This window comes from Oncorhynchus clarkii, chromosome 19, assembly GCF_045791955.1.
Source record: "Oncorhynchus clarkii lewisi isolate Uvic-CL-2024 chromosome 19, UVic_Ocla_1.0, whole genome shotgun sequence".
NCBI lineage: Eukaryota > Metazoa > Chordata > Actinopteri > Salmoniformes > Salmonidae > Oncorhynchus > Oncorhynchus clarkii.
In genome coordinates this window covers 56063766-56078223 of record NC_092165.1, presented here as the reverse complement: position 1 = coordinate 56078223, position 14458 = coordinate 56063766, and the positions used below count along the sequence as shown (strand labels likewise).

General features: G+C 44.2%; 1 protein-coding gene across 1 annotated transcript in view; it reads right to left on the bottom strand.

The window, feature by feature from the left end:
* LOC139375397 (connector enhancer of kinase suppressor of ras 1-like) overlaps positions 1–14458 on the bottom strand; it is an 81843-nt gene that overhangs the window by 52720 nt on the left and 14665 nt on the right. Inside the window, exons 3-4 of the mRNA XM_071117141.1 lie at positions 13059–13261; positions 9763–9847 (exon numbers count right to left, since the gene is read on the bottom strand). Coding sequence (XP_070973242.1) covers positions 9763–9847; positions 13059–13261 — 288 coding nt within the window. The remainder of the gene's footprint in view (positions 1–9762; positions 9848–13058; positions 13262–14458) is intronic.

Below are 14458 nucleotides of genomic sequence, written 5' to 3'. Positions count from 1 at the left end.
TACCCTGGTCCCAGATCGGGGTCAGTCTCTACCCTGGTCCCAGATCGGGGTCAGTCTCTACCCTGGTCCCAGATCGGGGTCAGTCTCTACCCTGGTCCCAGATCGGGGTCAGTCTCTACCCTGGTCCCAGATCGGGGTCAGTCTCTACCCTGGTCCCAGATCGGGGTCAGTCTCTACCCTGGTCCCAGATCGGGGTCAGTCTCTACCCTGGTCCCAGATCGGGGTCAGTCTCTACCCTGGTCCCAGATCGGGGTCAGTCTCTACCCTGGTCCCAGATCGGGGTCAGTCTCTACCCTGGTCCCAGATCGGGGTCAGTCTCTACCCTGGTCCCAGATCGGTGTCAGTCTCTACCCTGGTCCCAGATCGGTCAGTCTCTACCCTGGTCCCAGATCGGTCAGTCTCTACCCTGGTCCCAGATCTGTCAAACTCTACCCTGGTTCCAGATCGCTCAGTCTCTACCCTGGTTCCAGATCGCTCAGTCTCTACCCTGGTTCCAGATCGCTCAGTCTCTACCCTGGTTCCAGATCGCTCAGTCTCTACCCTGGTTCCAGATCGCTCAGTCTCTACCCTGGTTCCAGATCGCTCAGTCTCTACCCTGGTTCCAGATCGCTCAGTCTCTACCCTGGTTCCAGATCGCTCAGTCTCTACCCTGGTTCCAGATCTGTCTCTGCCCTGGTCCCAGATCTGTCTGTACTTTAGCCTAGTCCATTGTCATTGTAAAGCCAAACACCAGCATGACAATTCCATAAAGAGCTGGCTAGAAACAATACATATCTGATTGAAATGGCTCATGTCCCTTCATTGTATACCATAGTATGAGTGGTCAAAGCGAATAGTCATCATCAGGCACCTGGTGTTGACACTGGTGTCCGTTGAACCAAGCTCATGGTCAGGGTTGGGGAGTAACTGATAAATTGCAACTTTAATCCGTTACCAGAAAGAAAAAAACAAGGATGTTGGCGAGAAAAGAAATACATTGACACCTTTCTGTTTTCTCAAAGACATTCAAATCAGCACTGGAAAAAGGTGCAAGTTTAAGTTTGTTCTACCTGAGCGGGACTGACCAGAATTCAGAGACTACTATGATGTCAGAGACCATTATGATGTCAGAGACCACTATGATGACACACCAAATACATTTGATGGATCGTTTTGTCTTCTTCTAGTACCTCATAAGAGGAAACTATTCCAAAAGTAACAGAAAGTGAATCAGATTATGTTGCCAAATTTGGGTAATCCAAAAATGACGTTACCGATTACAATTTTGGACAGGTAACTAGTAACAATTTAAATTTAGAAAGTAACATCCTGAACCCTGCTCAGTTACTTATACTGGAATATGGCAACGAGCTGCACACTTAATCATTAACTCACCAACCACCTCATGCGCACAAAACGTTGAAAAGACGTTAAAATACATAGAAAATACGTTAATACATAGAAAAGACATTGAAATTCATTCAAAGTTGTTGAAAAGACGTGAAACGGCATTAAGACATTGTTCAGACTACGTTAAAAATATATGCTAAAAAGAACAATTATTTCTGGTTACAGCAAAACTAATCAGATAAAAATCATACTAGAAAACTTCACCACAATTGTGAATAAACAGGTGCATTGGTCAACCAGCAAGAGTCGAAACTCACTATCAATGGGTTAAATCATCAATGTGTATGATCATCAATGGGTATGATCATCAATGGGTATGATCATTGAATAATAACACTTCTGTTGGTGAACAGAGGCATCAAGAAAGTCCTGTATCACATCTTAGAAAAGCCATATCACGCTCTTAACTACAGTAGCCTTCACTGTCAAGATTGTGTGTCACTAAAAGGCCATTGGAAAACAATCAATCAATGTAAACAAACAGCATTACATCATCTCATTCTCACATACCTCAATACAACTTCTTCAAACAATTCTTCCTTGATCCTCTCTCCATGCTCACAGAAATTCTCAATGTAACTATCGCCCACGCTCTCTGTGTCCACCTCTCTCTCGCTCTCTCTCTCTGTAATGGACTTTGCTTGTTGTTTGTCTAGTAGTGTGCGAGCATATCCTCTCCAGTCCTACAGAGCCAGTAGTCAGTGGAGAAGTGGAGGACTCCTAGGATCACAGCAGCTGACTCATGGCCCCGCACAACCCTTCAAGGCACCGGAGAAAATAAACCCCATGAGTGGGGAGAGAGGCGGACACACACACACAGAAAGAGAGAGAGACACACACACGCACAGAAAGAGACACACACACACAAACTTCTGTGTTTTTGTACAGGCAGGAAATGGAAGAGTTATTTATTTTCTAGAAGGGCCCTAGGAGACATGGTCTGCGTCCCAAATGGCACCCTATTCCCTACATAGTGCACTACTTTTGACCACGGTCCATAGGGCTCTGGTCCAAAGTAGTGCACTATATAGGAATGGGGTGTCATTTGGGCCAAACATGATCCGTCTGGTCCTTGTTACAGATGAACCAATTCTCTAGAAACAAGCAACGTAATAATGGGAGCATTATCATTCAAAGCCTGCCTCTCTGAAACAAGGTCACAAGAGATTTGACATTTAAGTTTCTTAGCCAAGGGCTAACTTGCTGCACACAGATGAGGGTGGTGGGGTGTGTGTGTGTGTACGTGACTGTGTGTGTGTACGTGACTGTGTGCGCGCGTGTGTGTATTCTACTGACCTTTCCAGAGCTGGAACTTGATAATGATGGGCAGAGAGAGAAGAGAGAGAGAGAGAGAGAGAGCGAGACGGCCAGAGAGCGAGACGGCCAGAGAGCGAGACGGCCAGAGAGCGAGACGGCCAGAGAGCGGGATGGCTAGAGAGAGGACCAACTCACCTGCGTGGATGTGTTTAGTCAGTTGTGAGGTTGTCGGCCCTATTCTAGCATGTTCTTATTAGGTCTAATAGAGATTCTTAGAAACTACAGCCATATACACTTTTCAAAGAAACTATATAAAACCTCAATCCAATGAAAGACACCAGTAAGTCTCAGTTTCTCCCGTCTTATAACTCATCCATCTTGTCTTAAGACTCAAGGGGGTGAACTTACAAAACTGCCTTCCGCAAGCACCTGCATTTTGGATCCCCCTGATATCTGATACCTCAGCAAGTCTCTGTAGTACACACACACACACACACACACACACACACACACACACACACACACACACACACACACACACACACACACACACACACACACACACACACACACACACACACACCTCTATCATAGTTGAATAAGGCCTATGACTATCTGACTCCTAAGCATACAGCAGAAACAAGCAGTGGTTGCTCATTGGATCCAAAAACAGGAACCAACCAAACAATGGCCAGTAATCAAACCTCTCATCGCCTCCAGCAAAGAGCAGACTACCGTCAAAACAGTCTGGCGTAAGGACCAAGTTTCACTTACTAATTACCTTGAGTCTACAGTTTAGACAGATTTCATACAATAAAAAAAACAACTAACAGTCAGTAAGCCAGAACTTGGCTGGACAAGAAGCCATCAGCCTTCAAAAGGCCCTCATTGTTCCAATGTGACCTTCAGCAGATACTCACTTCCCAGCTTCCTTCCTTTCTGATGAGGGGGGAGTCGAACCATAGAAATAGTATGACTAGCCCATGGTTCTTACTCAGAGTCAGTCATATTCATGAATTGGCTACAACAAATGTGTCATTATTCGTTTTCTGGATGCACAATGAATGTAGTGAGTGTGTTCACACAGAACATCCTTTGATAGTCTTTTAAAAAGAGATTTGCACTGATTTGTGAAGAAGAGGTCAAGTCTATTTATCACATCTCTAATGTGTTGTGCAAACAACAAAAACAAGACTAAAAAGCAACAGAGAAAAAAATAGCAATTTTCTACAAGAAGATAAATGTGTTATTATGATCCACAATGTCTAAATGTGCAGAAACTGTGAGCACTGCAAGTCCCAAACAGACATCCGCAAACATACAAACACAAACCAGTTAGCTACAGTATTCAATCAAACTGCAATAAAGCCAGCAGAAAAAGCTCCACAGTTGGAATCTACCTACTTTGTCTGGAAACTATCCAGAGCTGCAAATAGGGCTGCCAGTCAGAGCTCTAAATGTTGTACTCGGGGATATCTCTGCTCCCTGAATACTGTGTCCTCTCTTTCGCCCTCTATCAGTCTCTCATTGGTCTGACAGCACTGCAACTCACAGCAGGTGAACTACAAGTTGAGTTCCACTGAACCCTTCCATCAGTCCCCCCTCCCCCTGCTCACTGTCTCTCACTCACTCCCTCCGCCGAAGATCTCCAACTCCCTCCCGCCCTTTGCTCCCCCTCCCCCGGAGATGGCTAACTCTCTCACCCCCCCACTCTCACTCCCTCTCCCGAAGATTACCAAATCCATCCCGCCCCAGCTACCCCTCCCCCTCTCTACCGAAGATCACAAATCCATTCCGCCCATGCTCCCCCTCTCTCAGTCCCTCCCTCCCTCCCTCCTCCCCCAGGCACTATCTATGACAAATCCAGGCCTGTCTTTTTCACAAGTCGCAAGTAACCAGTTTATAACTTGAAGTTTAACTCTGGCATTACAGATCACATTAAATACACATTCACCCACCTTCTCCCTCTCTTACACAATTTCCTATCACAAAAATCAACAGTCAACCTGTGCTTCTTCAAGGTACCTAAACTATTCCGAGCATGCAGAGTCTCACAACATCTCTACAGCAGAGTCTCACAATTCAATCGCTGGTTGAAAACTGTTTTCTGCCCCTCCCAAAATATAGAATTTGTAGGTAATTGGCCCTCTTTCTGGGACTCACCCACAAACAGGACCAAGCCTGGCCTGCTGAGGAGTGACGGACTCCATCCTAGCTGGAGGGGTGCTCTCATCTTATCTACCAACATAGACAGGGCTCTAACTCCTCTAGCTCCACAATGAAATAGGGTGCAGGCTGTTAGCCAGCCTGCCAGCTTAGTGGAGTCTGCCACTAGCACAGTCAGTGTAGTCAGCTCAGCTATCCCCATTGAGACCGTGTCTGTGCCTCCACCTAGGTTGGGCAAAACGAAACATGGCGGTGTTCGCCTTAGCAATCTTACTAGGATAAAGACCTCCTCCATTCCTGCCATTATTGAAAGAGATCGTGATACCTCACATCTCAAAATAGGGCTACTTAATGTTAGATCCCTCACTTCAAAGGCAGTTATAGTCAATGAACTAATCACTGATCATAATCTTGATGTGATTGGCCTGGCTGAAACATGGCTTAAGCCTGATGAATTTACTGTGTTAAATGAGGCCTCACCTTCTGGTTACACTAGTGACCATATCCCCCGTGCATCCCGCAAAGGCGAAGGTGTTGCTAACATTTACGAAAGCAAATTTCAATTTACAAAAAAAAAAACAAAAAAAAACGTTTTCGTCTTTTGAGCTTCTAGTCATGAAATCTATGCAGCCTACTCAAGCACTTTTTATAGCTACTGTTTACAGGCCTCCTGGGCCATATACAGCGTTCCTCACTGAGTTCCCTGAATTGCTATCGGACCTTGTAGTCAAAGCAGATAATATTCTAATTTTTGGAGATTTTAATATTCACATTGAAAAGTCCACAGACCCACTCCAAAAGGCTTTCGGAGCCATAATCGACTCAGTGGGTTTTGTCCAACATGTCTCTGGACCTACTCACTGTCACACTCGGGACCTAGCTTTGTCCCATTGAATAAATGTTGTGGATCTTAATGTTTTTCCTCATAATCCTGGACTATCGGACCACCATTTTATTACATTTGCAATCGCAACAAATAATCTGCTCAGACACCAACCAAGGAGCATCAAAAGTCGTGCTATAAATTCTCACACGAAGATTCCTTGATGCCCTTCCAGACTCCCTCTGCCTACCCAAGGATGTCAGAGGACAATAATCAGTTAACAACCTAACTGAGGAACTCAATTTAACCTTGCGCAATACCCCAGATGCAGTTGCACCCCTAAAAACGAAAAACATTTGTCATAAGAAACTAGCTCCCTGGTATACAGAAAATACCCGAGCTCTGAAGCAAGCTTCCAGAAAATTGGAACGGAAATGGCGCCCCACCAAACTGGAAGTCCTCCGACTAGCTTGGAAAGACAGTACCATGCAGTATCGAAGAGCCCTCACTGCTGCTCGATCATCCTATTTTTCCAACTTAATTGAGGAAAATAAGAACAATCTGAAATGTCTTTTTGATACTGTCGCAAAGCTAACTAAAAAGCAACATTCCCCAAGTGAGGATGGCTTTCACTTCAGCAGTAATAAATGAATGAACTTCTTTGAGGAAAAGATCATGATCATTAGAAAGCAAATTACGGACTCCTCTTTAAATCTGCATATTCCTCCAAAGCTCAGTTGTCCTGAGTCTGCACAACTCTGCCAGGACCTAGGATCAAGAGAGACACTCAAGTGTTTTAGTACTACATCTCTTGACACAATGATGAAAATAATCATGGCCTTCAAGCTGCATACTGGACCCTATTCCAACTAAACTACTGAAAGAGCTGCTTCCTGCGCTTGGCCCTCCTATGTTGAACATAATAAACGGCTCTCTATCTACCGGATGTGTACCAAACTTACTAAAAGTGGCAGTAATAAAGCCTCTCTTGAAAAACCCAAACCTTGACCCAGAAAATATAAAAAACTATCGGCCTATATCGAATCTTCCATTCCTCTCAAAAATGTTAGAAAAAGCTGTTGAACAGCAACTCACTGCCTTCCTGAAGACAAACAATGTATACAAAATGCTTCAGTCTGGTTTTAGACCCCATCATAGCACTGAGACTGCACTTGTGAAGGTGGTAAATTACCTTTTAATGGCGTCAGACCGAGGCTCTGCATCTGTCCTCGTGCTCCTAGACCTTAGTGCTGCTTTTGATACCATCGATCACCACATTCTTTTGGAAAGATTGGAAACCCAAATTGGTCTACACGGACAAGTTCTGGCCTGGTTTAGATCTTATCTGTCGGAAATATATCAGTTTGTCTCTGTGAATGGTTTGTCCTCTGACAAATCAACTGCAAATTTCGTTGTTCCTCAAGGTTCCATTTTAGGACCACTATTGTTTTCACTATATATTTTACCTCTTGGGGATGTCATTCGAAAACATAATGTTAACTTTCACTGCTATGACACACAGCTGTACATTTCAATGAAACATGGTGAAGTTGCCCTCGCTAGAAGCCTGTGTTTCAGACATAAGGAAGTGGATGGCTGCAAACGTTCTACTTTTAAACTTGGACAAAACAGAGATGCTTGTTCTAGGTCCCAAGAAACAAAGAGATCTTCTGTTGAATCTGACAATTAATCTTGATGGTTGTACAGTCGTCTCAAATAAAACTGTGAAGGACCTCAGCGTTACTCTGGACCCCGATCTCTCTTTTGACGAACATATCAAGACTGTTTCAAGGACAGCTTTTTTCCATCTACGTAGCATCGCAAAAATCTGAAACTTTCTGTCCAAAAATGATGCAGAAAAATTCATCCATGCTTTTGTCACTTCTAGGTTAGACTACGGCAATACTCTACTTTCCAGCTACCCGGATAAAGCACTAAATCAACTTCAGTTAGTGCTAAATACGGCTGCTAGAATCCTGACTAGAACCCCCAAAAATTATCATATTACTCCAGTGCTAGCCTCCCTACACTGGCTTCCTGTTAAGGCAAGGGCTGATTTCAAGGTTTTACTGCTAACCTACAAAGCATTACATGGGCTTGCTCCTACCTATCTTTCCGATTTGGTCATGTCGTACATACCTACACGTACGCTACAGTCACAAGACGCAGGCCTCCTAATTGTCCCTAGAATTTGTAAGCAAACAGCTGGAGGCAGGGCTTTCTCCTATAGAGCTCCAATTTTATGGATTGGTCTGCCTACCCATGTGAGAGATGCAGACTCAAACTCAACCTTTAAGTCTTTACTGAAGAGTCATCTCTTCAGTGGGTCATATGATTGAGTGTAGTCTGGCCCAGGAGTGTGAAGGTGAACGGAAAGGCACTGGAGCAACGACCCGCCCTTGCTGTCTCTGCCTGGCCAGTTCCCCTCTCTCCACTGGGATTCTCTGCCTCTAACCCTATTAAAGGGGCTGAGTCACTGGCTTACTGGTGCTCTTCCATGCCGTCCTTAGGAGGGGTGCGTCACTTGAGTGGGTTGAGTCACTGACGTGATCTTCCTGTCTGGGATGGCGCCCCCCTTGGGTTGTGCCGTGGCGGAGATCTTTGTGGGCTATACTCGGCCTGGTCTCAGGATGGTGACCACGCTGGTAATTTATGAACATTTGAACAGCTTGGCCATGTTCTGTTATAATCTCCACCTGGCACAGCCAGAAGAGGACTGGTCACCCCTCATAGCCTGGTTCCTCTCTAGGTTTCTTCCTAGGTTTTGGCATTTCTAGGGAGTTTTTCCTAGCCACCGTGCTTCTACATCTGCATTGCTTGCTGTTTGGGGTTCTAGGCTGGGTTTCTGTACAGCACTTTGAGAAATCAACTGATGTACGAAGGGCTATATAAATACATTTGATTTGATGCAGTCAGATAAAGAATGCATGTGGTTGGTCTGTGCATTGCCCAATAGGAGGAGTGAGTTTGCTGTTGTGCTGTGGTAGGGCAGCGGTGGGAAAAGTACACAATTGTCACACTTGAGTAAAAGTAAAGATTACTTAATAGAAAAAGTAAAGATTACTTAATAGAAAAAGTAAAGATTACTTAATAGAAAAAGTAAAGATTACTTCATAGAAAAAGTAAAGTGAAAGTTACACAGTAATGAGTAAAAGTCAAAAAGTATTTGGTTTTAAATATACTTAAGTATCAAAAGTAAAAGCACAAGTAAAAATCATTTCAAATTCCTTGAATTACACAAAGCAGTCGGTGCAATTTTCTATTTTTTATTTATTTACAGATAGCCAGGGGCACATCATTTACAAACGAAGCATGCATTTATTGAGTCCGCCAAATCAGAGGCAGTAGTCATGACGAGGGATGTTCTTTTGATAAGTGAGTGAATTGGACCATCTTCCTGTCCTGATAAGCATTCAAACTGCAACTAGTACTTTTGGATGCAAGGGAAAATGTATGGAGTAAAAAGTACATCATTTTCTTCAGGAATGTGGTGAAGTAAAAAAGTAGTGAAAAATCTAAATAGTAAAGTACAGATACCCTCAAAAAAGACTTTAGTACTTTCAAGTATTAAGTATTATTATTACCTAAGTATTTTACACCATTGGTGTTCGGTGGTTGTTGAAATGCAGCAACACAAACACGGGTGGTTCCTCCAGCCTGCCTTGTGTACGCCTCCTCCAAAGATAAAATGTGTCTGCTAAGTATTGTTTGGTCCAACTAGGAACCTAATTCAGATTTAATTCACCTCAAGGCCATTCATTCAATGTTAATCAGGACCAGCGTTTTTCCTGGTCAGGTTACTCGACAGTCATTCATTCAGCAGTGAGCGCCTGTAGAATGAAAACAGCCATGCTGGAACATTGGGTTGTATTCAATAGGTAACAAATGAAAGAAAACAGACTGAAACAAGGAGGGACTACCTGGACATAAGAAATAAGAGTCCAATAAGAAACACTCCTTTTTGCATTACGTTTCAAAACATTTTAAAAACGTTTTCCATTGCGTGCCCTAATGAACACGACTCAGGTCTTTAACATAGGAGCAGTCCCCAGGTCTTTACAGTAGGAGAGGTAGACTACCTTGTGTACTGCAGTCCCCAGGTATTTACAGTAGGAGAGGTAGACTACCTTGTGTACTGCGGTCCCCAGGTCTTTACAGTAGGTGATGATGTTCCTACTGGACGTGTAACCACTCAGCTGGGCAAACTGGTACCTGGACACACACAGATGGACCAATGAAGAAAGGGATACATTTATTGAATCTAGAAATAAAATAAAATGTGCAGATTTCAATGTCATTAAAGACTCAAATGATGCATTCATAATGGAGGAAAACACAACCCATGAGAACACAACCCATGAGAACACAACCCATGAGAACACAACCCATGAGAACACAACCCATGAGAACACAACCCATGAGAACACAACCCATGAGAACAATCCTACATAACATTAGGATATGAATGGGTAAGAGGTCACCAATGTAAATGCACTGAGCTGTTTATTTATCCCACCGTCATTTGTACATTATACTAGTTGGCACAATATATACAGTGGAGCAAAAAAGTATTTAGTCAGCCACCAATTGTGCAAGTTCTCCCACTTAAAAAGATGAGGACTGTAATTTTCATCATAGGTACACTTCAACTATGACAGACAAATTGAGAAGAAAAAACCCCAGAAAATCACATTGTAGGATTTTTTATGAATTTATTTGCAAATTATGGTGGAAAATAAGTATTTGGTCACCTACAAACAAGCAAGATTTCTGGCTCTCACAGACGTGTAACTTCTTCTTTAAGAGGCTCCTCTGTCCTCCACTCGTTACCTTGTATTAATGGCACCTGTTTGAACTTATCAGTATAAAAGACACCTGTCCACAACCTCAAAATATCACACTCCAAACTCCACTATGGCCATGCCAAAGAGCTGTCAAAGGACACCAGAAACAAAATTGTAGACCTGCACCAGGCTGGGAAGACTGAATCTGCAATAGGTAAGCAGCTTGGTTTGAATAAATCAACTGTGGGAGCAATTATTAGGAAATGGAAGACATACAAGACCACTGATAATCTCCCTCGATCACGCAAGATCTCACCCCGTGGGGTCAAAATGATCACAAGAACAGTGAGCAAAAATCCAAGAACCACACGGGGTGACCTAGTGAATGACTTGCATAGAGCTGTGACCAAAGTAACAAAGCCTACCATCAGTAACACACTACGCCGCCAGGGACTCAAATCCTGCAGTGCCAGACATGTCCCCCTGCTTAAGCCAGTACATGTCCAGGCCCGTCTGAAGTTTGCTAGAGAGCATTTGGATGATCCAGAAGAAGATTGAGAGAATGTCATATGGTCAGATGAAACCAAAATATAACTTTTTGGTAAAACCTCAACTCGTCGTGTTTGGAGACAATGAATGCTGAGTTGCATCCAAAGAACACCATACCTACTGTGAAGCATGGGGGTGGAAACATCATGCTTTGGGGCTGTTTTTCTGCAAAGGGACCAGGACGACTGATCCGTGTAAAGGAAAGAATGAATGGGGCCATGTATCGTGAGATTTTGAGTGAAATCCTCCATCCATCAGCAAGGGCATTGAAGATGAAACGTGGCTGGGTCTTTCAGCATGACAATGATCCCAAACACACCGTCCGGGCAACAAAGGAGTGGCTTCGTAAGAAGCATTTCAAGGTCCTGGAGTGGCCTAGACAGTCTCCAGATCTCAACCCCATAGAACATCTTTGGAGGGAGTTGAAAGTCCGTGTTGCCCAGCAACAGCCCCAAAACATCACTGCTCTAGAAGAGATCTGCATGGAGGAATGGGCCAAAATACCAGCAACAGTGTGTGAAAACCTTGTCAAACGTCTTCACCTCTGTCATTGCCAACAAAGGGTATATGACAAAGTATTGAGATAACCTTTTGTTATTGAGCAAATACTTATTTTCCACCATAATTTGCAAATCAATTCATAAAAAAATCCTACAATGTGATTTTCTGGATTTTTTTTCTCATTTTGTCTGTCATAGTTGAAGTGTACCTATGATGAAAATTACAGGCCTCTCTCACATTTCTAAGTGGGAGAACTTCCACAATTGGTGGCTGACTAAATACTTTCTTTGCCCCACTGTATACACATACATATATACACACACACACACACACACACATTCAGTTGAAGTCAGAAGTTTACATACACAGCCAAATACATTTAAACTCAGTTTTTAACAATTCCTGAAATGTAATTCCACTAAAATTCCCTGTCTTAGGTCAGTTAGGATCACCACTTTATTTTAAGAACGTGAAATGTCAGAATAATAGTAAAGAGAATGATTTATTTCAGCTTTTATTTCTTTCATCACATCACAAAGTTTACATACACTCAATTAGTATTGGGTAGCATTGCCTTTAAAATTGTTTAACTTGGGTCAAACTTTTTGGGTAGCATTCCAAAAGCTTCCCACAATAAGTTTGGTGAATTTTGGCCCATTCCTCCTGACAGAGCTGGTGTAACGGAGTCAGGCTTGTAGGCCTCCTTCCTCGCACGCGCTTTTTCAGTTCTGCCCAGAAATGTTCTATAGGATTGAGGTCAGGGCTTTGTGATGGCCACTCCAATACCTTGACTTTCTTGTCCTTAAGCCATTTTGCCACAACTTTGGAAGTATGCTTGGGGTCATTGTCCATTTGGAAGACCAATTTGCAACCAAGCTTTAACTTGATGTCTTGAGATGTTGCTTCAACATATCCACACACCTTATGATGCCATCTATTTTGTGAAGTGCACCAGTCCCTCCTGCAGCAAAGCACCCCCACAACATGATGCTGCTACCCCCGTGCTTCATGGTTTGGATCGTGTTCTTCGGCTTGCAAGCCTCCCCCCACAACATGATGATGCCACCACCGTGCTACACGGTTGGGAGGGTGTTCTTCGGCTTGCAAGACTCCCAATTGTTCCTCAGGGCAAGTGCGAGGAGCAGGAACAGGGCGTACTGGACCCTGGAGGCACACAGGAGGCCTGGTGCGTGATGCGTGTCACTACGGTCCCTGGTTCGAATCTAGGCTGTATCACATCTGGCCGTGATTGGGAGTCCCATAGGGCGGCGCACAATTGTCCCAGCATCGTCCGGGTTTGGCCGGAGTAGGCCGTCATTGTAAATAATCATTTGTTCTTAACTGACTTGCCTAGTTAAATAAAAGGTTAAATAAATGTACAAATAAGCTGTAGCCTAAGAGAATATATTACAGATAACTTATTATTATAATAAATTGAAATCATAGACTACTGCATACACACCCAGACAGGGGTGAAACTCTGAATCCTAGTCACAGGACCTAACAGTCTAATGTCCCTACCTATATGATACTATGCCTAAATCTGATGTAATACAAGGTTGCAGTGTGTGTGTGTGTGTGTACTTTACCTGCTGAGCAGGGAGAAGAGGCCCTTTGCGGAGGTGATGAGCTCCAGCACCACCTGCAGTACGCTGGCTGGCAGCTTGGTGGCGCTCTGCCCATCATAAGTGTTTACCCTCCAGCGGATCTGGATGCCCATGATCAGGGAGTGGGCCACCACGCACAGGTTCTCTGTCAGACTGCGCAGGGTCTCCCCTCCCATACCGTATGTCTGGGGAGGGAGACAAGGAGGGAAACAGAGAGTGAGGCAGGGGCAAACACCTCACAGACATAGACACAGATTCCAGACTGTAGAGTCAATACAGAGAGTCAGAGAGTCCAGACTGTAGAGTCAATACAGAGAGTCAGAGTGTCCAGACTGTAGAGTCAGTACAGAGAGACAAGACTGTAGAGTCAGTACAGAGAGACAAGACTGTAGAGTCAGTACACAGAGTCAGAGTCCAGGCTGTAGAGTCAGTACAGAGAGTCAGAGTCCAGACTATAGAGTCAGTACAGAGAGACAGAGAGTCCAGGCTGTAGAGACATTACAGAGGGACAGAGTCCAGACTGTAGAGTCAGTACAGAGAGACTATTGGTCAGCCTGTTGCGTGCTTTGGTGTGTGTGTTCCCAAGCAAGGACCAGTTGCGCTCTGAGGCGACTGATGTTGGTGGGATTTGGAGTATGATGGAGGCAACAGGGGAAAGAGCCTCAGATCCACAAAGTCCCTTCCACCGGGTGGCTGATGAGATCTGTTGGCACGACTGCCATATTGCATCTTCATCCCAAAGCCCTTGCATGGAAGTGTACTTTGCCAGACTGCCAAGAACCTTGCCCTCAGCCAGGCCAAGGTGGTGAGTCACGGTAGTGATGACACCATAGGCCTTCTTGATCTCTGCACCAGACAGGATGTTCTTGCCAGCATATTTTGGGTCCAATATGTACGCTGCGGGTTGTATGGGCTTCCTGCAGAAGACTACACGCGTTTTGATTTATTTCAGTTTCCTCTGCTTGGAGCAACAGTGACGTGTCCCCACTATTTTGTGGCAACAGAGGGCTCTCAAGGGATGGTCACGTCAGTGTTCAGGGAGGTGTATAGGTGTTTCCATAGGTGCAACCACGGTGGAGAGTCCAAACCAGGTCTGCACCATGAACATCCCCCCCTGAATATGCTGATTTGGCTCTCGCCTTCTGTAAAATGAAGGCGACTCAACTACCACCCCATCGACAGGGGGATTGTGTGTCCTGCGCCCGACTCCGTTCTCACCTCTGCACAACTAACACCTGACATCCTATTACTGAACAATATTAAAGCAGATATTTTTAAATGGAACAATATTCCCATACATTTTACAGGTAGAATAATTAAGCATTCAGGCACAGGGGTGTGTGGTATGTGACCAATATACCATGGCCAAGGGCTGTGCCTGG